General features: G+C 43.2%; 2 protein-coding genes across 9 annotated transcripts; one reads left to right on the top strand and one right to left on the bottom strand.

The window, feature by feature from the left end:
* The first annotated feature begins 275 nt into the window (after positions 1-275).
* LOC121200998 (NACHT, LRR and PYD domains-containing protein 3-like) lies at positions 276-7,741 on the top strand. Of its 7 annotated transcripts, none has more exons than XM_041066549.1 (11): positions 276-562; positions 1,639-1,718; positions 1,955-2,095; positions 2,171-2,233; positions 2,360-4,145; positions 4,640-4,804; positions 5,335-5,499; positions 5,617-5,790; positions 5,935-6,102; positions 6,417-6,463; positions 6,559-7,741. In XM_041066549.1, exons 2-11 carry the CDS (start codon positions 1,676-1,678, stop codon positions 7,089-7,091), a joined length of 3,285 nt encoding a protein of 1,094 aa, XP_040922483.1. In that variant the 5' UTR covers positions 276-562; positions 1,639-1,675; the 3' UTR covers positions 7,092-7,741. The 7 variants fall into 7 exon arrangements, with proteins under 7 accessions (XP_040922483.1, XP_040922484.1, XP_040922486.1 ...); XM_041066550.1 differs by lacking the exon at positions 276-562 and adding an exon at positions 1,444-1,489; XM_041066551.1 differs by lacking the exon at positions 276-562 and adding an exon at positions 1,515-1,533.
* On the bottom strand, positions 7,655-23,153 carry sec24c (SEC24 homolog C, COPII coat complex component). 2 transcript variants are annotated; one of them, XM_041066545.1, is made up of 24 exons: positions 22,994-23,153; positions 20,996-21,174; positions 20,640-20,720; positions 19,996-20,116; positions 19,140-19,306; positions 18,302-19,036; positions 18,077-18,219; positions 16,175-16,283; positions 15,859-15,986; positions 15,040-15,178; positions 14,813-14,928; positions 14,179-14,303; positions 13,833-14,024; positions 13,638-13,731; positions 13,106-13,222; positions 12,777-12,947; positions 12,543-12,639; positions 12,293-12,438; positions 11,801-11,939; positions 11,180-11,298; positions 10,629-10,808; positions 10,165-10,350; positions 9,936-10,025; positions 7,655-9,793 (listed from the first exon to the last, which is right to left on the bottom strand). In XM_041066545.1, exons 2-24 carry the CDS (start codon positions 21,153-21,155, stop codon positions 9,653-9,655), a joined length of 3,696 nt encoding a protein of 1,231 aa, XP_040922479.1. In that variant the 5' UTR covers positions 21,156-21,174; positions 22,994-23,153; the 3' UTR covers positions 7,655-9,652. The 2 variants fall into 2 exon arrangements, with proteins under 2 accessions (XP_040922479.1, XP_040922480.1); XM_041066546.1 differs by lacking the exon at positions 20,640-20,720 and having other exon boundaries at positions 7,658-9,793.
* Positions 23,154-27,115: the final 3,962 nt, after the last annotated feature.

The raw sequence follows: 27,115 nt of genomic DNA, 5'->3' as shown, positions 1-27,115 counted from the left end.
TAAAAGAACTGTGTAGAAACTGAAATGAAACACAGAGTAAATGCTCAGTGAAGTACTTAATTGTGTTGATGTAATTAGTTGTTTCTAATTGAGTGTCACTCTGTAAGTAATGCTCTGAGCTTGATGTGGAAGCAGAAGGAGAATTAATGTTTCAGCAGAGAATAACATATTATAACTCCCTTTGAGGAACCAGTGACTGAATTATCGCACTAATATTTCATAACAACTTCTTCATTTCATTGGGAGCCAAAATAGTCCTGCACGTGGAACAGCAGTTGTATGAGCCGCTTTCGTCAACAATGAGAGACACACAGAGAAATGTGGAGTCAACATTCCCTCGGGCTATTTCTTGTCCAATTTGCTCACTTGTTTTCACTGAGCCTGTGGTGCTGCAGTGTGGCCACAGCTTCTGTAGGACCTGGCAACCTCTCAGAAGTGCCCGCTTCGTGCCGGACAGCGAATCTCTGATCAATTTTGCTCTGAGAAATTTTAGTGGAAACTACAGAGAGTGAGTCGGGCTGATCCATCAGGAGAACACAGAAATAATTCAGAGTCATATCAGGTGAGGTCACTTTAAATGTGCTGAACTACATGTATATTTGTATATATGTGTATATATGTGTATATGTGTGTGTGTGTGTATGATTATGGATGAAAATATTTAATTGTGTTACTTAAATTAAGCTTTCATTAAAGCCACTGTTTGTGGGACTGTGGGGCAAAGGTTGGCTAATTGTATCAGCACTGAAATAGCTGTAGTTCTGCATTTATCAGTGGAGCATTGTGGTATAGTTTGTTGTTTTGTGTTGAAAACCTTTGAGCTAATGTGTTTCACAATGTGATTTACAATTCTGAAACAGAACAGTCTTTATTTTTTAGCCGTGCTCGGATCTGTGAATGCTAACATCAGTTGCAGATACAATGTGAGAAAAGATCTGTCTGTTCGTCAACAAACTGAAGTGAGATATTTTTTTTTTCAGGAAATGTCACAGAGAAGCAGGAAGCTTTTGAAAGGGCAGAACAGTTCTGTGATGCATAAACTGAGCTTGGTTTGTCAGCAGCACTTGTAGCATTGAACACGCCTTTAGTCATTTGATTAAAAGGGACACTCACAATTTTGGATGATATCTACGCTACACTCACTATGAGTTGCTTTGGACAAAAGTCTCTGCCACATGAATGTAATGTAATGTAATCTAAAAATGCACATGGCAGAAATACTGAAAACTGTTATTGTTTGAGGCCAGATTGTTTTATTAACTGACTGTTAAATCATTTTCCAACAAAGAAAATCTAAACATGTTGTAGGGTGTTTTTATGAAACCGAAGTTAATTTTCTGGTAAATGAAACTTTTTTAAGAGCTGCGGTTTAAAGTTCTCAAGGACTGTGTGTGAAGGTTGTACATACAGGAAATATCAGCTTCCGGTTTTCAGCCAGAAACAGCTTCTTATATCTGCACGAATAACCCTCTGCTTACAAACAGCTGCTGTGAGTATGTGAATCAAACGGCTGTCACACTTGTTAAATAACAGGTTACCGAATCAGATATGCGCTTCCGTTGGTTTTTGACCTGTTGCATTTCAACTACCTTTACTGAACACAATGTGATTGATTGGAGCCGAACTGTCTCCCTCCAGAACACTGATCAGATCATGTAAGGATGAAGGAGCTGAAATGGACCAAAGCAGTGCTGCTGATAAAAGAGATGTCTCTCAAGGTAAGGATGTCAAATTCTGACTAAGAGTTCACATCGCAAGGAACTTTAACAGCGTCATTAAGAGATGAAACAGGATGCCAAGTGTGGCTGAGAAATATTAATTAAGTAATGACCTAAAATACCCCACACATCTTAATCTTGCCTTAGTAATCAATTTTGCTCCAGTCATCATTCACTAAAATTAATTTTTGTAACAAACATTTGAAATTGAGTTTGGTGGTTTCTCTCTGCCTTAGTCCCCTCTATTCAGGCTGAGGCTGAACAATTGCTTTCCAGCATCAATGCTCAGGATAGGAGCAATGTGGTCGCTCCCGTCATCACTGCTTCTACCATTGGCATCTTGAACAACACCATCAACATCACCTCACCGGGTCAGGGTAGATATATTAAATGTGAGAGTGACTGAAGCTGGGGTTTGGGCTCTGCTGATCTTTTTTTTTGTTCTTCTGCAGGGTGTATCTGCAAAGCACCAAACAATGACACTGAAAACAGCCGTGAGGCTCTGCAACTCCAAAGTGCGTATGTCTTACAGCCCATTAATTTATCACATTTAGTTTGAACCAGTAAAACTCATTCAGGAATTTGACAGAACCTTGATTCTTGAAAGCTTAACTAACCTTCAAATTTGTTTTCTCCTTCAGGCAATAAAGTCGCTGAGTGTCAACAGAAACTGAAAGATACACTGAAGAGGAAGTTCAGTCACCTGCTTGACATGGTGACAACAGGGGCACACAGAACACCTCTCAATAAAATCTACACAGAGCTCTACATCACTGAGGGAGGAAGTGCCGAAGTCAATAAGGAACATGAAGTGAGAAAGATTGAGGCAGTGTCCCGGACACATGTGGCCCAGGATAAATCAATCCACTACAATCAACTCTTTGTTCCTCTACCAGGACAAGCCGCACACATAAGAACTGTGTTAACAATGGGAGTTGCTGGCATTGGAAAAACAGTATCTGCCAATAAATTCACTCTAGACTGGGCTGAAGAGGAAGCAAACCACGACCTGGAATTTGTATTCCCTCTAATTTTCCGAGAGCTGAATCTGATGAGAGAGAAAAAATACAGTCTAGAGGAGCTTCTCAGTGTGTTTTTCCCTGAGACAAAACACACAAAAATTTTCACTAGTGGGAACAACAAAATGCTCTTCATCCTGGATGGTCTGGATGAGAGCCGTCTGTCTTTGAACTTCCACAAAAATGAAATCGTGTCTGATGTGACAGAGGAAACCACAATTGCTGTGCTTGTGACCAACCTCATCAGGGGAAAACTGCTTCCTTTGAGTCTCGTTTGGATAACGTCTCGCCCAGTAGCTTCCAGTCAGATCCCTGTGGAGTGCATTGATCGAGTGACTGAGGTTCGAGGGTTCAACAACCCGCAAAAAGACGAGTACTTCAGGAAGAAAATTAGTGACGAGATTTTAGCAGACAGGGTAATCGCACATGTGAAATCCTGCAGGAGTCTTCACATCATGTGCCACATACCAGTCTTCTGCTGGATGGCGGCAACTGTTCTTGAGAAGAGGTTGGCAACGACAGGGAGTAAAAACACACCGAGGACTCTCACTGAAATGTACATACAGTTCTTGTCTTTGTGTGTGGAGACCATGAGGAAGAGGTTGTCTGGAATAGATGACTCAAACACTGACTCCATGAGAGCTGAGGTCATCTCACTGGGTAAACTGGCCTTCAAGGAGCTGGAGGAGGGCAACTTGATCTTCTATGAAAGTGACCTCAACCAGATTGGTATAAATGTCAAACAGGCATCCGAGTTCTCAGGGGTCTACACACAGATCTTCAAAGAGGACCTGACGCTGAACCAGAAGATGTTTTGCTTTGTGCATCTGAGCGTTCAGGAATTCTTTGCAGCACTGTATGTCTTCCTCACTTTCAACAACGACAACATCAACGTCTTGGTAAAGCAGTCGTGTGCTTCGAGATGTTTCCCATTCAAACGCTCCTCAGAGCTCAAACTCCACAAAGCAGCAGTGGAAAAGGCTGTGCAGTGTGAAAATGGTCATTTTGACATCTTTCTGCGCTTCCTTTTGGGCCTGTCTCTGGAGTCTAATCAGACTCTCTTGAAACATCTTATGATCTGCAACAGAACAAACCAAAAGACAAGAACAGCAATCATTAAAGACATCAAGAAGAAGATCAGGTCAAATCTATCCCCAGACAGATGCCTCAATCTCTTTCACTGCCTTAATGAGCTGCAGGACCACTCCCTTGTGGAGGAGATTCAGAGCTTCCTCCGCCTGGGCAGTCTGGACAAAGTCAAACTTTCACCTGCACAGTGGTCTACTCTGGTCTTTGTATTATTGACTTCAGAAGAAGACCTGAGTGTGTTTGAGCTGAGCAAGTATGCCAGGTCTGAGGAAGGACTTCTGAGGCTGCTTCCTGTAGTGAAAACAGCCCAAGTGGTGAAGTAAGTGCTTTTCTAAAAGCAGATTCGCTCCTGACATTAAGGAGAGTTGACCTCATGTCTCACATTCTTTTAGGGATAAGGAAGACAAGTATCTTTTGAACCTGACTGTGTGGGGAAGTGTGATCTGTTGTACTTGTGGGCACACCCTGCTGAGAGCATGAAGTCACCACTACATGGCGGTGCATGTTTGAGGATCTGACTGGGTGTTGTTCTCCTCAGCTTTACAGAGTGTTTTACTGTCTTTAAGACATAATTTTTTTTGGTTTACGGGCCAACAATTTTACTGCTTTGGGTAACTCTCCCTGCTCTCATAGCGTTGTTTTTGGTAGCAGCACACGGCTGTTTTAAACAAAAAAAAAAAAGCTCACCTTACGCTACCTGTCCTGTCCACATTCCAAGCCGGGGGGATAAAATGGAGTGTGTTCAGTCTCAACAGAAGGGGACATTTCTTCACAACATTATTAACCTCTCTCATACTTCCTTTCCCGTTACAGATTAAATGCATGTCATCTCACTGTGAACTGCTGTGAAGCCCTGGCAAATGGCATCAGCACATCCCAAATTAAAGAGCTGGACTTGAGCAACAACAACCTGACAGACTCAGGAATAGAGCGCCTCTCTGGTGGTGGTGGACTGAGCAGCAAACTGGAGACACTAAGGTCAAAATCCAACATATTTCTTTGTTTTTTTACATGGCGGTGCATGCTTGAGTATCTGACTGGGTGTTGTTCTCCTCAGCTTTACAGAGTGTTTTACTGTCTTTGAGACATTATTTTTGGGGGTTTTCAGGCTTACAATTTTACTGCTTTGGGTAACTCTCCCTGCTCTCATAGCGTTGATATTGGTTGCAGCACACGGCTGTTTTAAGCCAAAAAAAAAAAAAAAAGCTCACCTTACGCTACCTGTCCTGCACCAAACTGTAGATAGACAAAGTTAGTGATTGGCTATGTGGAGCATATGGCTTCTAAAGAGCCAGATATTTCTCTCAGGAGTTGGTGGATACCAGAAACAGAGCTAGAAGGAGAGTGAATATGCACCACTGTGGGCAAAAACGTGTTTGCCTGAGACTATAGCTGCCTTACTCATATTCCAAGCCGGGGGGATAAAATGGAGTGTGTTCAATCTCAACAGAAGGGGACATTTCTTCACGACATTATTAACCTCTCTCATACTTCCTTTCCTGTTACAGACTAAATGCATGTCATCTCACTGTGAACTGCTGTGAAGCCCTGGCAGATGGCATCAGCACATCCCAAATTAGAGAGCTGGACTTGAGTAACAACAACCTGACAGACTCAGGAGTAGAGCGCCTCTCTGGTGGTGGTGGACTGAGCAGCAAACTGGAGACACTAAGGTCAAAATCCAACACATTTCTTTCACTTTTTTTTTTCAAGAAAAGTCAAATAAATATATATATATTTTTTTCCAACTCTAAGATTATTATTATTTTTTTAATTTTCTGATTGTTTAGACTGAGGAGCTGCAACCTTACAGAAGAAGGCTGTAAGGTCCTGGCCTCATTCATCAGCTCAGAATCCTGCCAGCTGAAAGTACTGGACCTCACTGACAATGACTTTCACGATGACGGAGTCAGAACGCTTTGTGGTGGACTGAAGAGCACCCACTGCAAACTGGAAATACTCCTGTGAGTCCCCTGAGTGAAATTCCATGCCAGATGAATTATTTAAGAGGAGTACACAGCACAGAGTCAAACATGCAAACTTACTTGTCACTGTTGTTGATATGGAGATCATTTGGATGAAATGTCTTTTGGTGTCTTCTCTTGAAGTTTGGCCCTGTGCAGAGTGACAGAGGAAGGCTGCAAATCCCTGGCATCTGTTTTGAGCTCATCTTCTCTGAGGGAACTCGACCTGAGCTACAACCACCCAGGAAATTTAGGCCTGCAGCGGCTGTCTGCTCTGAGAGATGACCCACAATGCAACCTGCAGAAACTCAGGTAGGGATGATAGTACAGAAATACCAATGACATGATTGAAATGATGTAGAAACAGTGTCGCTATTAATAGAGTCTGTCTTTAATACCAAACGGTGTCAGTCGGGCTCTAATGTCAACAGTCTAAAGTTCTTTTTATCTTCTTGTTAGAAGTTGGTTTTCCCTGGCTGTGTGATAAATTCGGCTGGGTCTGAAGACAGAACTGTCCATCATAAGACCCGAAATAGTTATGGGCATGAAATGTTAAGTTGAGTGCTCTCTCAACCATTTTAATGATACAAGTGTCAACAAAACAATGCTCTTCTGTTGTGTTTTAGAGTGGAAGAGTGTGGTGAATCCAGGATTCAGCCAGGGCCTAAGAAATGTGAGTAACCGGCACTTTGGACTTTCATTTTAAACCCATCAAACAGCACTGAACAACATAAAATACTGACTAACACCTTTAATCTGTTCCATCAGATATCATCAAACTCATCCTGGACCCAAACACAGCACACAAAGACCTTTCTCTGTCTGAGGGAGACACAAAAGCAACGCGTGGGACCGCGCAGCCATATTCCAATCACCCAGAAAGGTTTGATTTCTGGACACAGGTGTTGTGTAGCGAGGCACTGACTGGGCGCCACTACTGGGAGACAGAATGGTGCGGGAAAACGGTCATAGGGGTAGCCTACAAAGGGATGAGCAGGAAGGGAGAGGGTAACGAATGCTGGTTAGGCCGAAATGACTCTTCCTGGGGCCTGAACTGCACTGAAGACGGCTACAGCGCCGTGCACAAAGCTGTGAACATTCCTGTGACCATTCCTGTGACCACACAACGCAGCTCCAGGAAAGTAGGAGTCTTCCTGGACTGGTTAGCAGGGACACTGTCATTCTACCAGGAGTCCCCTGGCCCACTGACCCCTCTCCACACCTTCAACACCACCTTCACTGAGCCTGTCTACCCAGCATTTCATCTCGGCTGGGTGGACTCCACAATCCAGCTGTGCTAAATATTTACCAGGACATAGTGAACAGCTTCATATTCGTCCTGTAACCTAACGTTGTACTGTCTTTCCTCCTGCTCTTGAGCCATAAAATGACAAGGGTCAGCTCACCCAAACAAAAACACACTTCACCTCTAGCAGTACTGAGCCATGATATCATTTTGGGTTTATTTGCACAGGTTTTGTGATATGTCTCTAAGATTTTTACTATGTCTTACTGTTTCTAATGTCAATTTCAGTATTTTATAAATGTCCCCTTCACTGGGTCAAAATCCATTATTTCCCTCTGCATAAGGAACAGAACACACTGTCCGCTGTTTTCAGCAAAGGATCTTTCTTCAGCCGAAAGTATTTTCAATGAGAACAGTTCACAGAGGGGACTGTGCAATAAATAGTGATTTTTTTCAATGCTGTGAACACATCAAACAAAACTCCATTCACCTCTATTGCAACTGTGTGGATTCAGATGTCGAGAAGAAATATGGGATCTGATGCAAATGCAGATACTGATGAGAAGCCGAGAAAAGTGTTTTGTTCTGAAAAAAAAAAAAAACGATATAATGTGAAGAGGATGTATTTTGATGAAATATAAAATACATGTATTTATACATCTATAATTTTTAATAAAACCTTTCTTCAATGAAGACAGAAAACCACCAGAGCGGGGAGAAGCACAGTGTGGAGTTTCTATTTTTTTTTTTTTACCTCATTTTATTAGCAGTCCCAAGAGGCAATGAAAAATAAAACAAATCAAAGAAAAATAGGAACAGAAATTAAGGTTACGGTCAAGACAAAGGGTCTATCAAACTCAGTGAGCATAAAGATGGAACAGAGGGCTACACACACACACACACCAAACAAACACAAAAATCACAGAGTTAAAAAAAAGGAACAAAGTGATAAAGAAAGAAGACTGAAATTAATCTCGTGGGTAGTGTGTGTGTATGTGTGTGTGCACGCTGGCTGATCCCTCTGTTCCTCAGGAGAAATTCACCAGGACCGACCCCACATTCTCACACACACACACACACACACACACACACATAACCACACACACCTCGCACTCACTCATACACAAACAGATCACAAAGCCAGTCTCTGCTTCTTCCTCTCTTCAGTAAAAGCCATGATTTTATATTTCGGCTATTTGTGACAAAGAAACCAACCATCAACAAACCACAGCTGTTCAAGCAGGTCTTTAAAATTGTTATTTTCTATTAATTCTGTACAGACTATATATTTTATTTACACACCGAACACTGTCAGTGCGGAGACAATCCAAAGTTTGCAAACATTATCTGATGTCCATTTATCTGCAGCCACTCCATGCTCATTTCTGTCTGCTGGAATTTGCATTTTTATACATTTGTGGACATCAAAGCTTTTGATCAATATAAAGTCTGCAGCACTACAAACCATCAACAGACAGAATCATCCACTGAAAGTGACCAGTGGGAGGACTTCCCATTACTGTGATGCTTAGATCAAAGGTTCACACCCGTCCTTGATTATTTTCTCTTCATTTTATTTTATGATTATTATTTTTTTTAAATTCCCTCTCTAGCTTTTCACAGTGCTGCATAGACGTTAAACTCTCACAACAGAATCATGACAACAATTTCCACAACTGACTCATTGGAGCCAGATGTGCAAATCGAGGCTGATTTAAACAAATCTGGATTATACCAATTACTGTAATGACTGGTTATCAGTGCACCTTTATTTTCAGTACATTTGCGGACACTGAAAACAGATTTTAGTTTTTAAATTCTTTTTGCAGGTGAAAACTCGTCAGACTCCGGTTTGAGCCGTTAATCTAGGGCTTAAATTCGGATGCGCACATCTGGAGATCCACCAGGAAATAAGAATTGGGCAGCGGGTAATCCTAATCCTCTCACATCTGGAAACAAACACATTCACACACACACGCACACATTATGGATGATTGGAGCAGCATGGGGAGGGGGTACTAAGGCCATGATTAAAGGGGAGAAGATACAGAAAGAACAGCATTTCTTTAATTCCATTTATGTCTCGGTACGTAGATGTCCTTCACTCTATCGGGATTTAATAATATAAAAAGTGTTTGCTATCTGGGGATCATTTATGCACCCAAAAAAACCTTTCAGTGCTAGTATTACAGACAGTACACCGACTACAGTCAACATCAGTGTCCCCGTCACTCGCTCAGTCTGTTGCATACATATAATTGTTCACTTGAGTATATACATTACCCTCCCTCGCCAGTTGTTTTGCTCCTGCTGCGTTGGAGCAGCAGATTTGAGGCAGAGTAAAGCTCTATTAACATCAGATCCTCTCTTTCTCTCTCTCTCTCACACATACACACACTCACGTTAACACTCACGCGACAAGATCTGCCAGCTTGTCTGTGGCAGACAGCAAGGAGAGCTTAAGTTTATTAGGTTAAAAAAAAAAAAGAAAAGAGGAAAAAAAAGATAAAGCGCTTTCTTTCGTTCTTTCACAAGGAGGGGTGAACCAGGTAAGGGTCAGCGGTGGGTGGTAGTGGTGGGGGAGGGGAGTCATACAGGTGGGAATTTTGAGGGGGCCTAGCTGAGAAGCTGGCGGATCTCCTTGTGCATGTGACACAAGAAGTCCACGTATGACGCTCCCCCGCTGGCGCTCTTGTCCTCAACCAAGAAGTGTCTAAATATCAGCTCGGCTCTGTCTTCCTGTTTCACCACCATCAGCTGCGAACAAGAGGAAAGAGGAGGGTGAGAAAGGGAGAACGGGTAGTAGTAAGACTGGGTTTCAAACCTTTATACTTTTAGACAGCGACCAAAATATGTTCATCTGCTTTGTATTAACACTGATGATCAGAATGAATCTTGCCTTCATGTATCGTGACCGCTGTGCTCTGAAGGAGTCGATGATCTCTCTCAGTCTCTGAGAGAAAGGGTTTTCCAGCACTGGCAGACTTGTCTGAAAGAGAGCGGAGACAGTTTTGACCATTATACTAACAAAGGGCTGGATGTTTAGACTGAATCTGTATCACAATAACAAACATATTCTTCCAATACTGAGGTGTATAATCATTGTAATCAGTGATGCTGAATCTCACCATGCTCGGGTCGATCTGGCTGAAGCTCTGTGTGCCAAAGATGTTAAGAAGCAGCTCCTGCTGAGCACTGGCTCCCACCCACAGGAAGAGGTGGAGCCCCGTCTCCAGGAGGTAAACTCCACCTTTCGACAGCCTCTCCTCTGAGTCCCTCACCGCCACCGGCAACGACCCGCTTTCCAACTTAATCTGGAAAGCAGAAGGGAAGTAACAATATTATTAGATGAATATGTTAGCCCCTGTACATGTGAATATTGTTCTCAAGGCGCAGATGAACAGAGATTTCCAAACAAAGATAGTAGTTGTAGAGATTACTAAAATGATTCGAAGAATGTTTTCATTTTCAGCTGCAAGAAATAACCCTTAGAATGAACCTTCTGCAAATATCTTTGTCCGTATAAAATGCCATTTCACAAAGTGCTGCCCTCTTCGTCAGACAGCATTTTGGTATCTGTGTGCGATCTCACCAGTGGCAGCAGGCGGGGGTAGAAGAAGACGTGGGTCTCTGCGACGTCCATGCAGCTGATCAGCTGCCTCAGGTAAGCCCGGTCGTCCAACGAGACGTCGGCTCCCGGCAGCAGCACGTCACTCTTCAGCACGCAGTTCAGATACACTGGTAACAGCTTCATGCACTCTGGCAGGATCAGCTGGAAAACACACAGAGACATGTCACAAACCAAGGTGGCATCGTCAGATACCTCAACACATACTTGATGCTGATATTTGCCAATTAATTTTCTGTCATCAGATTAATCGATCAAATAGCTGATGAAGGTGGTGAGATGTGGTTGAAAGTTTTGAAAAAGACAATAAGTGGACCTTTTTTTTATGTTCTAAAAAATCTAAACCTAAATCTTAGAGGTCTCTGACATTTTGCATGACATGAAATAGAGTCCTGAAGTTGAGAAAATGTGGATTAAGGAAATGCAAAACTAAAAAAATAAAGCTGTGGAAAACCAAAATGGAGGGGGGTCGCTGTGACGTCTGCTGGGTGTTTATGTCCTGATGTTTTCAGTACCTGACCAGCTGATGAGGGGCTCGCACAGTTCTTCCGGTAGCAGGCCAGAATCTGAGCACACTGGTTGACCAGAGTGTCTCTCACCGCCTTAGTGGGGTTGTTCAGGATGCCACGGTAAGCTGCCACACACATAAACACACACACACACAGATATACACTTATTAACTGTCACAGCCATGAGGAAGAAATAGTGAAAAATAAATGGTGTACTGTGCTAAACTGGAGCAGCAGGAAACTACTTTAATTCATAAAGCTGATTACAGCTGGATTTTAACAGGCTCAAAGATATGTGCTCTCCCGCCTTTCTTCATCCAGTGGATGGAGAGTGAACGATGCCTGGCTTCAGATTTACAAAGCTGCACACATTCAAAACAGCAGCCTACCGAGGACAGCCACAGCTTTCTGCTGCTGGCTAATTTGCAGCTCCACAGGAGGAGCTGGCAGTCGCTTGATAGTATTTTTAGAAAATGTTTTTCATTCATTTCTCCTCTCACACCTTATTCAGACATTAGGAGTGTAACACTGAATGTGTAAATTTGTACTGCGCTCTCGCCACCAGCCCTCACGACCTGACACTGAGTAACAGCGAGGAAGATTTTCTGCTGCGTGAGACGTTCTTACCATATTTGGCCAAGAAGTTGATGATTGTGTCGGTCTCGCAGTTGCGGTAGAGGTCAGCCAGCTGGGAGCAACAGTTGACGGCCATGTTGTGGATGCGGAGACGCCTTTGTCCACTGCAGCTGGTGTATAGCACGGCACACTACAGGGAAACAAATGAGACACACATTTCTTACAGATGAAAAGGATTTGTTTAAAACAAAATGTATTATTCATAAAATCTTGCTGCTCATCAAGCTTTCTGGGATAAAACCGCAGTTGAGGCAGCAACATTCAAAAACGTCTTCACATCCTGCTAGCTGCTACTCTAGCTGTCTAATTTGAACTCAGTTTGATGCCAGATTATTTGGCTGATTGATTTGATGTCACGGATACCAGATTAAATGACTGCAATATATTTAAAATTTGAATTTGATTTAAAAACTAAAAATGCGTTCCCTTCTTAAAAAGGATTCTGCGTATAAGGATTTTTGTTCCAGAGACCGGTGTCCACACCTGCATGAGCGCTCCCGTCTCCTCGCTGAGCTTGTCATCGTGTTTAAACTCGACAGTGATGGCCTTGTCACAGTCCAGACCCGCCAGCTCCACATCTGTGGTGTTGCTCATGAAGAAAGAGCCGAAGAAGTCTGTCGCTCGGATACCTGAGGGGAGGGTGAGTCAGGAGAGGAGATTTTTACATTTCTTTCACTCCATTTTCTTTCTGTTTTCAAGTGGAAAGGTGGTGGTGGTGGTGGTGAGGTCGCACCTGTGCTGGTTCGCACCCTCATGACGGCATCAAACCCTACTAGTTTCTGAATGTCTCGTCTGAGGTCATTCAGGAATCGCTCCTGATCCGACTGAGCCTGGGATAAAGAAAACACACAAGCAAAACAAAAACATACTGATGAGCAACATCAACATTTTAGTTGGCTACGGCGTGTAATACAAGTCGGTGAACAGCAGGCAGATCAAACAGTCTCAGAGTGATTTTTCCTCTCACCTGGAAGTAAGTGTATTTGTAGACTGAACCTCCAGTGGACACAGGAACCACCCCTAATGTGGCAACATCCACATACTGGTTGGGGAAGAGGAAGAGATCTACGCAGCAGCCCTGGGCGACACACTCCTTAGCAAGGGTGTTGTAGAAACCCACCTGGGGCTGAAACAGAGACTGAGGATGACAGGAGAGGAAGCAGAGTCAGTGTGAAGTCTTTCTGCTAATATACATAATAAGGAGCCACATACAATACATACTTCAACACTTTTTTTCACAACCTAAAAATATAATTTAGTATACAATAAAGCACAACTTGCTACACAAGCGTTTACCTTCTCCTTATCTGTCCCAATCAGCTTCTTGTCTTCTCTGTTCTTTAATTTTCCAGGAGCCTCTGCGATGGGCAGAGAGGTGTGAAACACAAACAGCTTCCCTGCACAGTCAGCAGCCTGAGAAAATGACACACAGGAACACACAAATCACGAGCCATGTCAGCAGCTCTGTATGGGCCCAGGATCGTGTATCCAGATGTATAAAGGAGGCCAACTATATCTGGGCAATGAAGCTGTCAACTTCTCACCTCGGGTGTGTTAACAAGAATTTTCACACAACATGAATTTTTTTAATCCAAAATGTTCCAGGAGCAGTAAGTGCCAGGAACTCAAATTCAGGAAAAGGTGACGTTTCAGAGTTTCTGAAAAAAGTTCCTGGAAAATGCTACAGAAAAAAAATAAATGTCTGAAAGTCAAAAGCTTCAAACTGAAACAAAATGTTTTTCTTGTATTTCTATACTTTTTAATTTTCAAACTTTAAATAAAACTATTAAACCCTAAAAAGACATTCCGGACTTTCCAGAGTGGTTACCTTCAGGGCCTCCAGTCCTGCCTGGATCACGGGTCCAAAGACCGTCTCTGTCTCCCTTGTGTCTGCAAACATCTCTGGGATCTGGTCCAGTAAACTGGAAAAAACAAACAGTGTGTCATTAAATCGGATCAGTTTGTCTGTCCATATACACCTCATGTATCTGTTAATGCGTGTGTCTGCTTTACGTCTGCCCACCTCTCAATAACTAGCCGGCTTTCATTTACGTTGACCAGGAAACCATCGAGCAGAGGTACAAACATGTCCGATACGTCCGACACCACCAACATCTGGGGCTGGGCCAGGCTTGACTTGACATTGTAGAAGTGCAAAACCTTGTTGTAGGTGACAAAACCCACCCGGACCACAGAGTCCATTTCTGGGTTCTCCCTGGACACACGAAAAAAGGCAAAGTTTGAATTTCTTTTCATCAGCCATTATTTCAGTGGTTCCATTATTTCTTTTCCCCTCTCTTCTTCCTTTACTCTTTCCCTGCTTCTTATCAATCATTCCTCCATCGTGCGTGTGCTGTGTGTTGGAGTACCTGGGCAGGTAGTCTAGAAGGGTCTTGAGTTCCTGGCAGACAATGCTGACCATGCCGCTCTTCACAGCGTTGTAGGAAACATCGATAAGGAAGATGAAGGCTGGAGGCTGAGGAAGCTTGTTATTCTGTTAGAGACACAACAGAACTATGTATGAAGACATGTAAATAACATAAACATATTAACCACACGAACAAGCTCAGGAACTTCATTTTCTACTCAGTTAATATGGTGTCTGATTCAGATGACATTCCCATATATTCTAACAGATGTATACTATAATGACTGATTCAATCCCAGCATAAAACCAGTTGCTGCTCTGGTGTCACACTTGCATCTTTTAATTAATAAAAGTATATAAATATATAGAATGACCAATATCAATATAATACACTTGAACACTCCATTGTAACAGGGAGAGTATTAGGATCAAGACTAAGTAAGACTAAGTGATGCAATGACCAAAAATATATATATTGCACACGTTTAAGTATTCGAACAGATGATTTCACCAAAATAAATACTAGCTGGACTTCAGCCTCGGACTTGTTCATATTTAAGTTTTACCTAAATCAATCCAATTCCTGACGGCTAAACGATCCATTGTGGACGCTATTGTTTGGTACCAGGTCCTACCTTACAGTAGTCCACAGTGGCCAGGAACTCGTAGCTGCCCAGCGAAAGCTCCGGCCTGTCATAGCAGTCCACCCTCTTACCAGTGTGGTCCAGATGCTGGAAGTAATGTGGAGGCACTATGGGAAACCAGAGGAAGGATACTCAGAGAACATAAATACAGTTCAATTTATAAAATCAGATAACTGTTTATTCGCTGCACACTTACAGGAGCACAGACACAAACTCACCCTCTGTGACGCAGCTGCAGAACCCACACTGGAAGCGGCGACCTCCCTCTATGAACTGCATGTATGGACACATGTAGGCTTTGCAGCGGTTGCAGCGAATTGGACCGCCCTCGCCATGGTCCACCAGGTATGGAGGGGTCTGCCAAAGAGGTTCAACGAAAGGAGAGAATCACAGTTTAGCAACGAGAGTGACTGCATCGAAAAACCTAATTACTGAAACAGGTCATGTGTGCCTCGCCCCTATGAGTCAAACTTTTACACCCTCTTTTCCCTACAGTTCTTTTTCCTGCCAAAATGACGTAACGTAAAACTAATCCCGTCCAAATGGATATTGGTTACACAAGCGGCAAATGCATGAAACAAGGTCACGCAACCACTCCCACCTCTATAATTTTGAGACAGATTATCCCACTGATATTACAGGCATCCCGTGATTATCACTACGTATCAGGCATTGCCCTGAAAACTAATCTTTTTTTCAAAGCAGAAACTCAGGGTAAAAACTGTCCAACTGTTATGAAAATCTCAGCAGACAATTCAGCTGCTGAGGAACGTACAGACGAACAGGGTGAAATGCAGAGGAAGCCTGCTGGTGGCCTGCTGGTGGCTCATATTAACACCACAATCTATTCTAAATATCCAAAGGTGTTTGCTTCACTTCAAACGCTCCTTCTTTTGCTTTCAAATTATCAGTGCTCTCATTGTGCAACAACAGCAGCATATCAGAAATAAGCCCCATCTAAACAGGACTTACAACATTAACAATACCAGAGAGACAGGAGAGAGTGGAAGGGAGAAGGAGGTGGGGGGGTTACTCACCTCATCTGGCGGCAACGTGGCGAGGGGCTTGATGACGGCGGCCAGTGGCACTTGAGACTGCTTGGCCAAATCGGCTGTGCAAGGTATATTGTACGCCGTACAGCGAACAAACCTGGGACTGGCATTCCCTAAAAACAGACAGTCCTTCCATTAATGTCACAATCAGGTGACTGTGTGAGATTTGAATCACCATGTCACACGTTTAATTCTCTGAAACCCTTTTGAAAGATGGAGGTAAGGAAAGCGAATGAATAAATATTCCTAAACAACTGGGATGCTGCCAGCTTTGCATGTTTTAAAAGAAGGCAGAACCCACCTTGGTCTTTGACCTGAAAGTTGGTGGTGACCAGCGGTGGGGCCTGACCTCTGACCCCTGTGGTGAATGGCTCGGTGCTCTTAGCCTTGTCATCCTCTATTACCTGGATCTGAAAAGTAGAGATGGGGAAAAATATTCTTAATCCATAAATGTTCACACTGTAAGTACACACAGGTAGGTGCCCATGACACGCTGTACCTGGATCTCACAAAGTCTCACAGAGGAACATTCAACACCCATGCAGGAGAGGAGACACACACACAAACACACACACACACACAAATTTCATAGTCAAGCCATAACTAATGTGACATGGTACCGGTTCATGCTGAAGTTGTTTGTGTAGATTCACAAATATGATAAAAACAAATCTAAATGATATCCCCTGGAAAAAGGGCAGGATTTATCAAGGCATGCCATCAATCAATGCAAGGAACTATGGGTAAGTCAAGATGTTGCAGGCTAGCATGCACGGCACAGGGAAAGATTGAGAAGGAGTGGCACTCTGAGAGTCGTGATGAATGACAAACTCGAGAAAAACTAAGGCACTCTCACTCTCAATATGTCAAAACTAAGGTGACATGAGAGTGGTATTAATCTTCTCATCTAGCTATAGATAACAAAATGACAAAATGTATCTGTGATATACAGCAGCGGGGTATATTTCCAGTCCTACTGGACACAGAAATAAGCAGGGATGACTGAAATAGTAACAGGAGCCCATCTTTCTTGTTGTGAATATCACTGACTTTGGGGCGGGGTTAGAAGGAAAGAACAGGAGGTGGAAGCTGAAGGTTAATGAAAGCGAGCGGAGATGACAGGATGAAGCAGAGGAAAAAGCAGGCACACAGGAAACTTACTGGGCTGGGGATAGCGTCTGGATCTATTCTATGTCTTGATTTCTGCACAGCCGGCATGTCAGACGCTTGCTTTACATTCAAAAGTTTGTCCAGCAAATTGTGCAAAACAGGACAAAATAAATAAATAAATACAAAGAGTGAGAAGATAAAAAAGGGAAGAGAAGAGAAAACTCAGCAAATACTCTGCTGAGCAGCAAGCAGCACTGTTATTTAGACAGAAACTGGTCAGTAGCATTGATTGTAAATTAGTGTTGTTGTAGACTTCATGACAGTCACATGCAGGCAGATACAGACTAATATACCTGTAGCCTGTTTGACACACATGCTTAGCAGCTCTACGTGTAAAAGAAGGTTACAGAAGGTCAAACACAAAGTGAAAATATTACTGTTAGTCTTCTGTGGTGACACAGCTGCGCAGTATCAAGGTAATAAAAGGGGCAAACCCAATATATACAGGCAGTGGTGACTGTGATGTTCCAGCTTGACTGAACAAATTTATGATCTATATAAATTTTCTACACTAGTTACTTCTTACCATGTTTTTTTTATTTTTCTTGATTTGCTTGTGTAAAAGTCTAATTTAGATTAGATTTCTCTTTTTTTTCATTTGGCCTAGAAGTCAGCATAAAAACAGTGATGACACATTATGACCATAAAATAACAGACTAGATGACAGGAAATGAGTTACTGCATATCAGGTCAATTATACTGAACAATGACTATATGACAATGATATTAACAAAATATTATGACTTCAAAGCTAATATGTATTAACATCTCTATGACAATGTCAAAATACTGAACATTAAAGTTAAGTTAAATGAGCTGAGTTAAATACTGAACATTAAAGGCATCATAAAAGTAGACTTTATGGCTGGACAGTTGCACTGGATTGCACAGGTGTACCTAGTAAAGTGGTCACATGCCTCAGTCAACTTTCTCACAACAAGGGAGGAGCAGAAATGGCCAGAGATCAACAGGGTGTTGTGTTGTAAACTAGGAAATGAGGAGTAAAACATTTAATGTGTTTGTGTGTGCTCACCGGGCTAGGAATAGCATCTGGGTCAAGCCTTTTCTGTGCAGGTGGAGCAGGAGCCGGTGCTGGTGCAGGGGCTCCATAGTTTGGTTGCCCCGGATAAGGGCCTGCATAGCCAGGCTGAGGGCCTCTCACCTGCCCAAACGCACCTGAACAGAAAAATCAAACAGATCAGCAATGGAGAAATTGACAGTAATCCATTTAGCTTCCACTTAGCAGCAGTCTACTCACCATTCTGCTGAGGAGGGTATCCTCCCTGCATGCCAGGCTGAGGTGGATGCTGCTGCAGGGGCCCAGGAGGGCCTGGTGGGCCCTGTGGTCCTGGAGGCAGGTGGTTGCTCTGCGCCATGGAAGTGGGAGGCATCTGAGCTCTGGGAGGAGGTGGACCTGAGTGATATGGGGATGGCTGGGATGGAGGGGGCTGTTGTTGGGGTGGCATGGGCCCTGGGTATTGGCCGGAGAGAGACGAGGTTGGAGGAGGACCAGGGGGAGGAAAAGATCCAGGCTGAGAGGAAGGTGGGGGTGCTCTAGGTGGGAAGGACCCCTGAGCAGTGGGAGGCGGACCAGAGATGAAGGCAGGCTGGCTGACAGGTGGAGGCGCTGAAGAGAAGGGTGGTTGGGTTGGGGGGAAGGACTGCTGTGGCTGGGACACTGGGGGAGCAGGAGCTTGGCTGGGTGGAGGCACAGGACCTGAGTAGGACGAGGGAGGAAAGGTTTGCTGAGCGGAAGGAGGCGGCGGTGCAGAGGAGGTGAACTGCTGTTGAGAGGTAGGGGGAAGAGAAGAGTTGAATGGCTGTTGAGAAGGAGGTGGTGGGCCTCCATAGTATTGCTGAGAAGCTGCAGGGCCACGGGAAGGTGGTGGCTGGGTGGGAGCAGAGGACGCAGGAGGAGGAGCTTGGGTGTAGGAGGCCGGAGGTCCGGCTGAGTATGAAGCAACGCCCGGGGGCTGGGAGCTGTGTGGTGGAACTGAGGAGAGAGCACGATAAACAGAATGATTGTCTCACACTCTATATTTACATTATTATTTCAGTAAATTACATTGAACAGGCATAGACCCATGCAAATTTACCATATCCTGGCCCCGCTGGTGTTGGTGGTCCAGAGGCGATCTGCATGCCCGTCATCTGGTTGGTGACCTGCTGTACTGTGGGTGGGGGCCCATAGTGTTGGGGATAGCTGGGGTGCGGCCCTGACAAGTTCATAGCTTCCTGGGTGTATGGCTGAGACGCAGCAGGTCTGGAAAAACAAAAAATATTTTGTGTGTTTACGTGCAGTTAACCAGGTTAAAGTTTTCTACGGTAAGCTCATTTCTTAAATGTAAACACTAAACCCGGTTTCTGTAATCAGGGTAGGGGATTTAAACAGACCTAGTTTGCCCAGTTAGATTTCACCTGGAGAATACTGATTTCTTGGCCGTGTGTGTGAGTACACAGTGTTCTAATTGGCTTTTTACATGAACGCATGTGAAGGACAAAGACTTCAAAGTGGTGGCAGAGCAGCATATGAGCAGCAAGTGGAGCTTCACTTTTCTCTTAGTTAATTTTCTGTGCCAGGCATTTTAAGCATGAGCACCTCTCTTTTAATATGCATCACACTGAGTGTGTTTTTGAATAATTTGCTTTGGTTGCTCTGGAGTCCACTTTCACTCCTAACTAAGCACATGACATGAGTCTTCTTGGTGCAGCACCAACTCCTGAGGTTTCAGAAAGTCTCTGTGCAGTTATTTAGTGTCTTTAAATGGAGTCTGTCAACTGCTTGAATGAGCTGAACTTATGAAGTGAAGGCTCTGGAATTTGAATAACCTGCCTGACGTAAATGCAGAGCGGTGAAAATGTCACGTTCGTCTGCATCAAAAAAAAATAAGTTGTTTAAATAAGATCAGGGTCAAGGGTACATTTTGCTAAAAACAACAATCAACAAATTACCTGGGTGGCGCCTGCGTCATAGGTGGGGGTCCATTCTGCATGTCCCCTTGACTGTACTGATTATATGGTTGAGGTGCTGAGACCGGCGGGGGTCCGGAAGTGGGGGGACCCCTGGCAGGACCTGAAAAACAAAGAGCAAAGATTACACACATACCTGCTACAAACAATCCCGGATCTATTCTAATGTAACGAGATTAGTGCAGCAAGCTAAACATGGCTATAGGCCACTCTGCTAAAACACATTTTTAGAACTAACTGATTACATTATCATATCTTACTTCTGCGGTTAGGACTACAGGCTACATATTGAAACCAGGCTAGCAAAGACTGTGCTAAGAGGGTCAGTCGTTTTCATGGGACCAGTATTCTGATCAAGGCTAGAAATAAATCTCACATCTCTCTCACATGATAAAAGTTGTAATAGATGTAGTTTACATTTCAGGTAACTACAAAAGTTTGGCAATAAAAAGGTTAGTAACTAATTAGCTGCTATAAATAATAGTCTCTGACATTAGGCCGACTTCTGTTGTACGCTGTGAAAAGGACATAGCAGCAAGAATAATGGCAGCTGCCAAAGAGAGAGCTTGATGATTGCAGAGCACGTGAAATGTGAAATGAGCGAGAAAAAGAGAGGAGCCAGTTACCTAAGTCAAGAGGAGAGGAGAGGTCAGAGGTTGGGTTGGCTGCCACAGCCTTAGAGGGAAAGCTTGTGAAAGGAGAATAACCTGAAATACAAGAAAAGAGGGAAAAGAAGGCGAATACAGAGGGATGTAGGGAAATGTGTAAAGCAACGAGAAGAAATGAGAGGGTAGTTGAGATTTAGATTAGTATGCACAGGCACAGTGTTTTCCTCACACATACATGATCACCCACATGGCAGGAAGCAGGTAGGACACTCCAAGGTTATGGTTCTGTGAATGCTTGAAGAGCATCACAGCTGACCTGGTGGCACTCTCTCTCACTCATTCAGACACACACTTGATCAGAAGCAGCATTTTACCTGGTGGTGGCGCCCCAGGCTGGTAAGCCGAAGCAGGGCCATTGTAGGGTGCATAGGGGGCGGGGTATCCCCCATCCAGGGGAGTGTAGCCGGGCTGGCTGTAGCCAGGTTGTGGCTGGCCGTAGGGAGAGGCCATTGGAGTGTGCTGGTTTACATTCATCCTCAGTTCATGCCTAAATCTGGATAAAATTGTGACACAGAAGTAAAGAGATTCATTGCTAGTTAGGACTAAAATTATTTAGCTGGTTTCCAGGATGTAAACTGAGTTTACACAACTGAGACACTTGGCGTATAAAAGCCTGTGAGATGATAAAGAACTCTTCACAATGACAAAGTCTCTTGTGATAGTTTGGGTTCCCCTGAGCCCGAACGGACGGCCTTTCTCTCCAGGAGTGTGGAGAACCTCACCACACACTAACTAAGAAATAATGTCTGCTGCCAACTGTCTTATTTCACAACTCTGTGAATTTCCCTTGGGGAATGAAAAATGTATCTATCTATCCATTTAAGAAAAAGGAAAGCTGTCCAATTTAGTTTAACGATCCTCAGGCTATATTATAGTAATGTTCCATTTCTGTCTTCAACTGAAAACTGAAGAACAGAATTGCAAGCAGTCTTAAGAACACATACTTGACCCTGAGTTTGTCATGCACCTGAAATAACAGTCAAGAAGAGTCAGGCAAAAACACTTTGAGCCTGTGTGGCTGTTAGCTATAAAAGTTTCTGGACTACAGTCCCAAATCAAACCTACTTATGACGTTAATAATTCCTGGTTCAGTGACAACACCTTTATTGGCTTTTAGTGTTTGTCTTGGCCACACCCACAGATTCTTGGTCAATAACTTATTGACTAATTTATACACACAGTGAGCAACAGTAAATGTTTTACATTAAAAAAAAAAAGCTGCTTACAAATACAGTTAACACAAGTCACTGAACCTAAACCAAACAATTCCACTGATCTAAAGATATACAGACACAAGCCACACGACTTGTAACCAACACTTTCTCAGGTATGAGGGTGAAATTAAAAGCCTGATACTGTGAAGACAGTATACCATGTCTACCGGACTCAGGCATGTGCCTGAGTAAAATGTTTAGGGGTCCTAACCGTCTAGTTATGACAAGGCCCCAAAAGGTAGCTCAACTTTATGTGCATGATTATTCAGGTTACATTTCGCATGTCAACTTAAACCTGGCTAACAGATGTACACGAGTGGCGTTGTTTATTCACTTGGCTTGCGGAGACGTGCCTAACCTATATGACAGAGTGATGAGTATCATCTAACAGACAAACACGGGCTAAACGAGCGGGGCCTTTGAATAATTCAGCAGTGCAGGTGCCACAACGAGAAATACAATCGCTGGAGCCGTACAGCTATTTAGTATGTCGGGCCTACTGAATGACCCACATCTGTTCCCCTGGCTGGGGTTGCACAATTAAGGAACTGGGTTAGCAGTTTCCAAATCCTCAAGGATGAGAGACATTCGAGTAGAAAATGAAACGCCAACTTAGCAGGGGTAACATGTAACAATAGGAAAAGCTGGCGAGCTTTGCGGTTTGCTAACGGGAACAAACCTCAGTGCCGCATTACAATTAGCTCGCTGGCTAGCTAACATTAGCAATACAACATGTCAGCCCAAACCTAAAAACACAGCCTGGTTCAACACATGATGTAGCTAACAGTCGCGGGTCCGAAAAACAACATCTTTGCTTTAGTAAACTTTCAAGTCATTAGGGCTAACTTCACTTGCTAACGGTGGTAGCCGGACATAATGACAGCGGTAGCGGCTGAATCAGCTGTGGCTGGATCGCCACAACCGGAGCTAGCAACTGTTAGCCCATCAGCTAAGCTAGTAAACCTGCAGGTATTTCTCGGAGCGATGCTAGTCGTGCCTTAGCATTAGCTAGCATAGCAAAAACGTAGCAAAATCCAGGCTCCACTGTCAAGCCGGGCAGGGGTGTCACACGCTAGCTGGTCTCAAATCGAAACCTACCTCCGAAGTGCTGTGAACGGTAAAGGCTATCCTCGGTTCGGGGCAAAGTGTGAAACCCGGTGGCCGACAAACTCTGAAGCCGATGTCGTCCCGGGGTGTTTCTCACTAATCCCTTCTCGGTTGCAGAAGCGGACATTCAGCGGAACTGCTGCAGCGCTGTGCCACGTCCACATCCGGACGCCGCAGAGGGACTTCCTCCACACTCACCTCCTCTGCTGTACCGGAGCACAGCGCTGGTTACTGACAGCAGTCCAAGGCTGAACTTTTAGAGGTTAACTAAAAACCAGCCATTAAGGTTATTTCACCAGCACCATGGATATTCCCTTCAGTATCAGCTGAATAAAAGAAATAACTAGACAGTTACCCTGCGGGAAATCGCGAGAGTGGTGCGGTGTGCCGTGCTGTCCAATTAATCGTCTGTACTAAGCAGAAACCAAAATATATTCATGACCTTTGTAAATGAAAGAATGATAAAAGAGAGGGTGGGAGAAGAAGAAGAGGGGGAGCGTAGGACGGATAGAAAAGGGTCCAATTCACAGAGGGGAGAGGAAGGATACAGAAAGGATGGACAGATGGGGATGGGGGCACAGAGGGGTTAGGAAAGGGAGGAAAAGATGAATAAAAATGAGTAGGAGATCTTGGAACCAAGACCATGTGGTCTTTATAGAGACCAAAAGCTGTGCTGAAGTCCAGTCATCACATCTGTATGTGTCCATCTGTGAGAGACTGTCAGTGACAGCCTCCATGTTTATTTGTCAGGTGATATTTGAGAAGCAGATCAGATGTTCATCAACACACAGAGAGTCTGTCTTTAAATGGAACAGCAGTAAATCCATTGCTAAACTCTCTGTGCAGTAATGAAGCTTCATGACTCTCAGCTCTTTGTTTCCACTGTGGACTTGAGTCAAATGTGCAGAGTAAACAGGCTTGATGCTAAAAGTCCCTGCAGGTGTGTGAGCTTCCAGCTCAGTGTGTTCACTCCAACACGTTAACATGAGAGCTGAGAGGAAGCTGGCTACTACACAGCGTTTAACTGAACTTTATAAACACTGTTTTCAGCTCCAGCTCCACCCTGTGGAACAGCTAAGTACTGCAGTTAACTTGTACATATTTTTTTTTTTACAGTGGAAGGTGATGTTTTCTCTCATTTTATTGCAGTTTGATGCACAGTCCTGACAACACCATGCTATGTTCTGGTTCACAGTCAGACTCTGGACGCTGGCACATGGTGTTGAACTCAGGTTTACTCCTGGCTTGAGTCCAAAGAGAACAAAAAACTGTTTGGCTTAACAACAACATGTCTATCACAGTCAGTTCAGTTATATCATGAACATACTTATCACAGTTCAACACAGACTGACCAGAGACTGGAAATGACAGAGCATCAGCTAACAATCAGGAAAGAGCACAATAACAGCTAATACCGACCTCACAGCACAAACTGAGAATGCTAACCTTGGAAACAGCAGAATATCCTATATCATAAAAACATAAAGCTAGAACAATAATTTGCTAGTTTCTTCTGTTAAACATACACATAATTCAGATGCCAATACAGATTTGAAATTCATTCATAAAATCACTCACTTGGTAAAAATACAGCTTTAATACTGAGTCAGCAACAGTCTAAATGAACAATAACTACTTACAACAGCACTATGTCATATGACTCAGTTTGACCTTATTCACTATATAACGGAGAAGATCCAAGAGACAACGTTAAATAAATTCACAAAAACAAAAATTTAAGAAAGAGAATAACCATGAAAACAAAAGAATAAAAAAACATACACATAAATACGTAAAGTTAAACTAAAATAAAAAAACATGACAAGTATATGAAAAAGGTGCGAACAGACAGAGAACTGACAGTATCTACTGACAATAAGGGAGCAATGTGTGCAACAGACAATGTAAAAGTAAATAGCATGGATAAAGAGAGTAACACCATCACTGGAAGTTGAGCCACAGAATAAAGCCTCAGTTCACTCATAATCAAACTACAGCAGTTACAGAATCATTTAAGCAGAATTTATGGTCTGTCAAAACTTCAACATGTCTTCCTCACTCTGTTCTTTCAAACACTGGAACGAGGCCTTAACTGTGTCTTCCCCTCTAGTGTCTTTGACATGGTTTTCTCATTTCAAGTATGTCAGTAGCACATAGCTCAGTAGGAGCAAATTAATCCTTATTGTTCAACCTGGTAAACTTAACACATGTATTAGGTTTTCACAGTGGTCACTGTGTTCATCATCACCACTAGATGGAAAATGAAGCAAATATACCCAAACTGGGTGCATCTTTACAGCGGTCTGAGCTATCTGAGTTGTCTCTCTGCCAGGCTTCCTTCCCTTACCCTGTCCACCACGCAATTTAAAAAAAAAAAAAAAAAAAGGTACGAACCCACCTACACTTAAACCTGACACTTGATACGGCAGTGAATCTTGCCCGCGATTGACCGTACGTAGCGCTTTACAGGGGCGGGAAAAATTCCCCTGTCGGGAGGCCTCCCTATATGCCGACGCCAAAAAATGCAAGAATCTTAAAACCTTTCCTAACCACACCTACTTCAACCCAGAAAGGTCCTACTCCAGTCTCCCCTTGGAACGAAACTTGGCAGAGCGAGACAAGCCAGTGTTTGACCTCAAAGTCCAACTCACCCTCCCTGTACAATAAAGCTTCTATCAAAATTTGGCTGGTGATGATGGACAGCAATGCAACTGTAAATCTTTTCAGGTTTGCCTTCTGAAATGGCTGACCAAACAATGATTTTACTCAATATCAAAAAATGTGATCACAAATGTATCTCAGATGCCAAAACAGATTTGAAAAGCATTGATAAGACATCATCCATGAGCTGAATAACTGCTTGAGAAACTATTGTCTTCTACTGCACTTTACACTTTTTGTAGACTAATCAGGCAGGTTGACAGCTCCATGTTTTGGGCTCAGAGACAGAAAAGTCCAACTGTAAAGTAAGAAATACAAAAAAAAAAACAAACCAAAAAAAAAAACAACCCAAAAAACAACAACACACTACAGAGTACAAGGTTTTCAAGTGACAAAATTAAATAAATTCACAAAAAGAAAAATTTAAGAAAAAGGATAACTATGAAAACAAAAGAATATAAAAAAAATACACATAAATATGTAAAGTTAAACTAAAATAAATAACACGACAAATATATGAAAAAGGCGCTAACAGACAGAGAACTGACAGTATCTATTGACAATAAGGGAGCAATGTGTGCAACAGACAATGTAAAAGTAAATAGCATAGATAAAGAGAGTAACACCGTCACTGGAAGTTGAGCCACAGAATAAAGCCTCAGTTCACTCATATTCAAACTACAGCAGCTACAGAATCATTTAAGCAAAATTTATGGTCTGTCCAAACTTCAACATGTCTTCCTCACTCTGTTCCTTCAAGCACTGGAACGAGGCCTTAACTGTGTCTTCCCCTCTAGTGTCTCACATGGTTTTTGAAACATAGTGAAAGATTTTTCTATTTTCTGTAAACATCTTTTCAGGTTTGCCTTCTGAAATGGCTGTCACTCTGTTCACATTTGTTTATAAAGATTAGCAATTCTACTTCAAGACAAAGCCTGTTATCCTTAAGACTTTCTCTTCAATTCAGCCCATGACAATATCTCATTTCAAGTATGTCAGTAGCACGTAGCTCAGTAGGAGCAAATTAATCATTACTGTTCAACCTGGTAAACTTAACACATGTATTAGGTTTTCACAGTGGTCACTGCGTTCATCATCACCACTAGATGGAAAATGAAGCAAATATACCCAAACTGGGTTCATCTTTACAGTTGTCTGAGCTATCTGAGTCGTCTCTCTGCCAGGTTTCCTTCCCTTACCCTGTCCACCACGCAATAAAAAAAAAAAAAAAAGGTACGAACCCACCTACACTTAAACCTGACCCAAATAACCCCATGTCGCTTGATACTGCAGTGAATCTCGTCCGCAATTGACCGTACGTAGCGCTTTACAGGGGCGGGAAAAATTCCCCTGTCGGGAGGCCTCCCTATGTGCCGACGCCAGAATAACACAAGAATCGCAAAATTTTTCCTCACTACACCTACTTTAACCCAGAAAGGTCCTACTCCAGTC

The sequence above is a fragment of the Toxotes jaculatrix genome, chromosome 21, assembly GCF_017976425.1.
Source record: "Toxotes jaculatrix isolate fToxJac2 chromosome 21, fToxJac2.pri, whole genome shotgun sequence".
NCBI lineage: Eukaryota > Metazoa > Chordata > Actinopteri > Toxotidae > Toxotes > Toxotes jaculatrix.
This window is presented reverse-complemented; position numbering and strand designations above follow the sequence as displayed.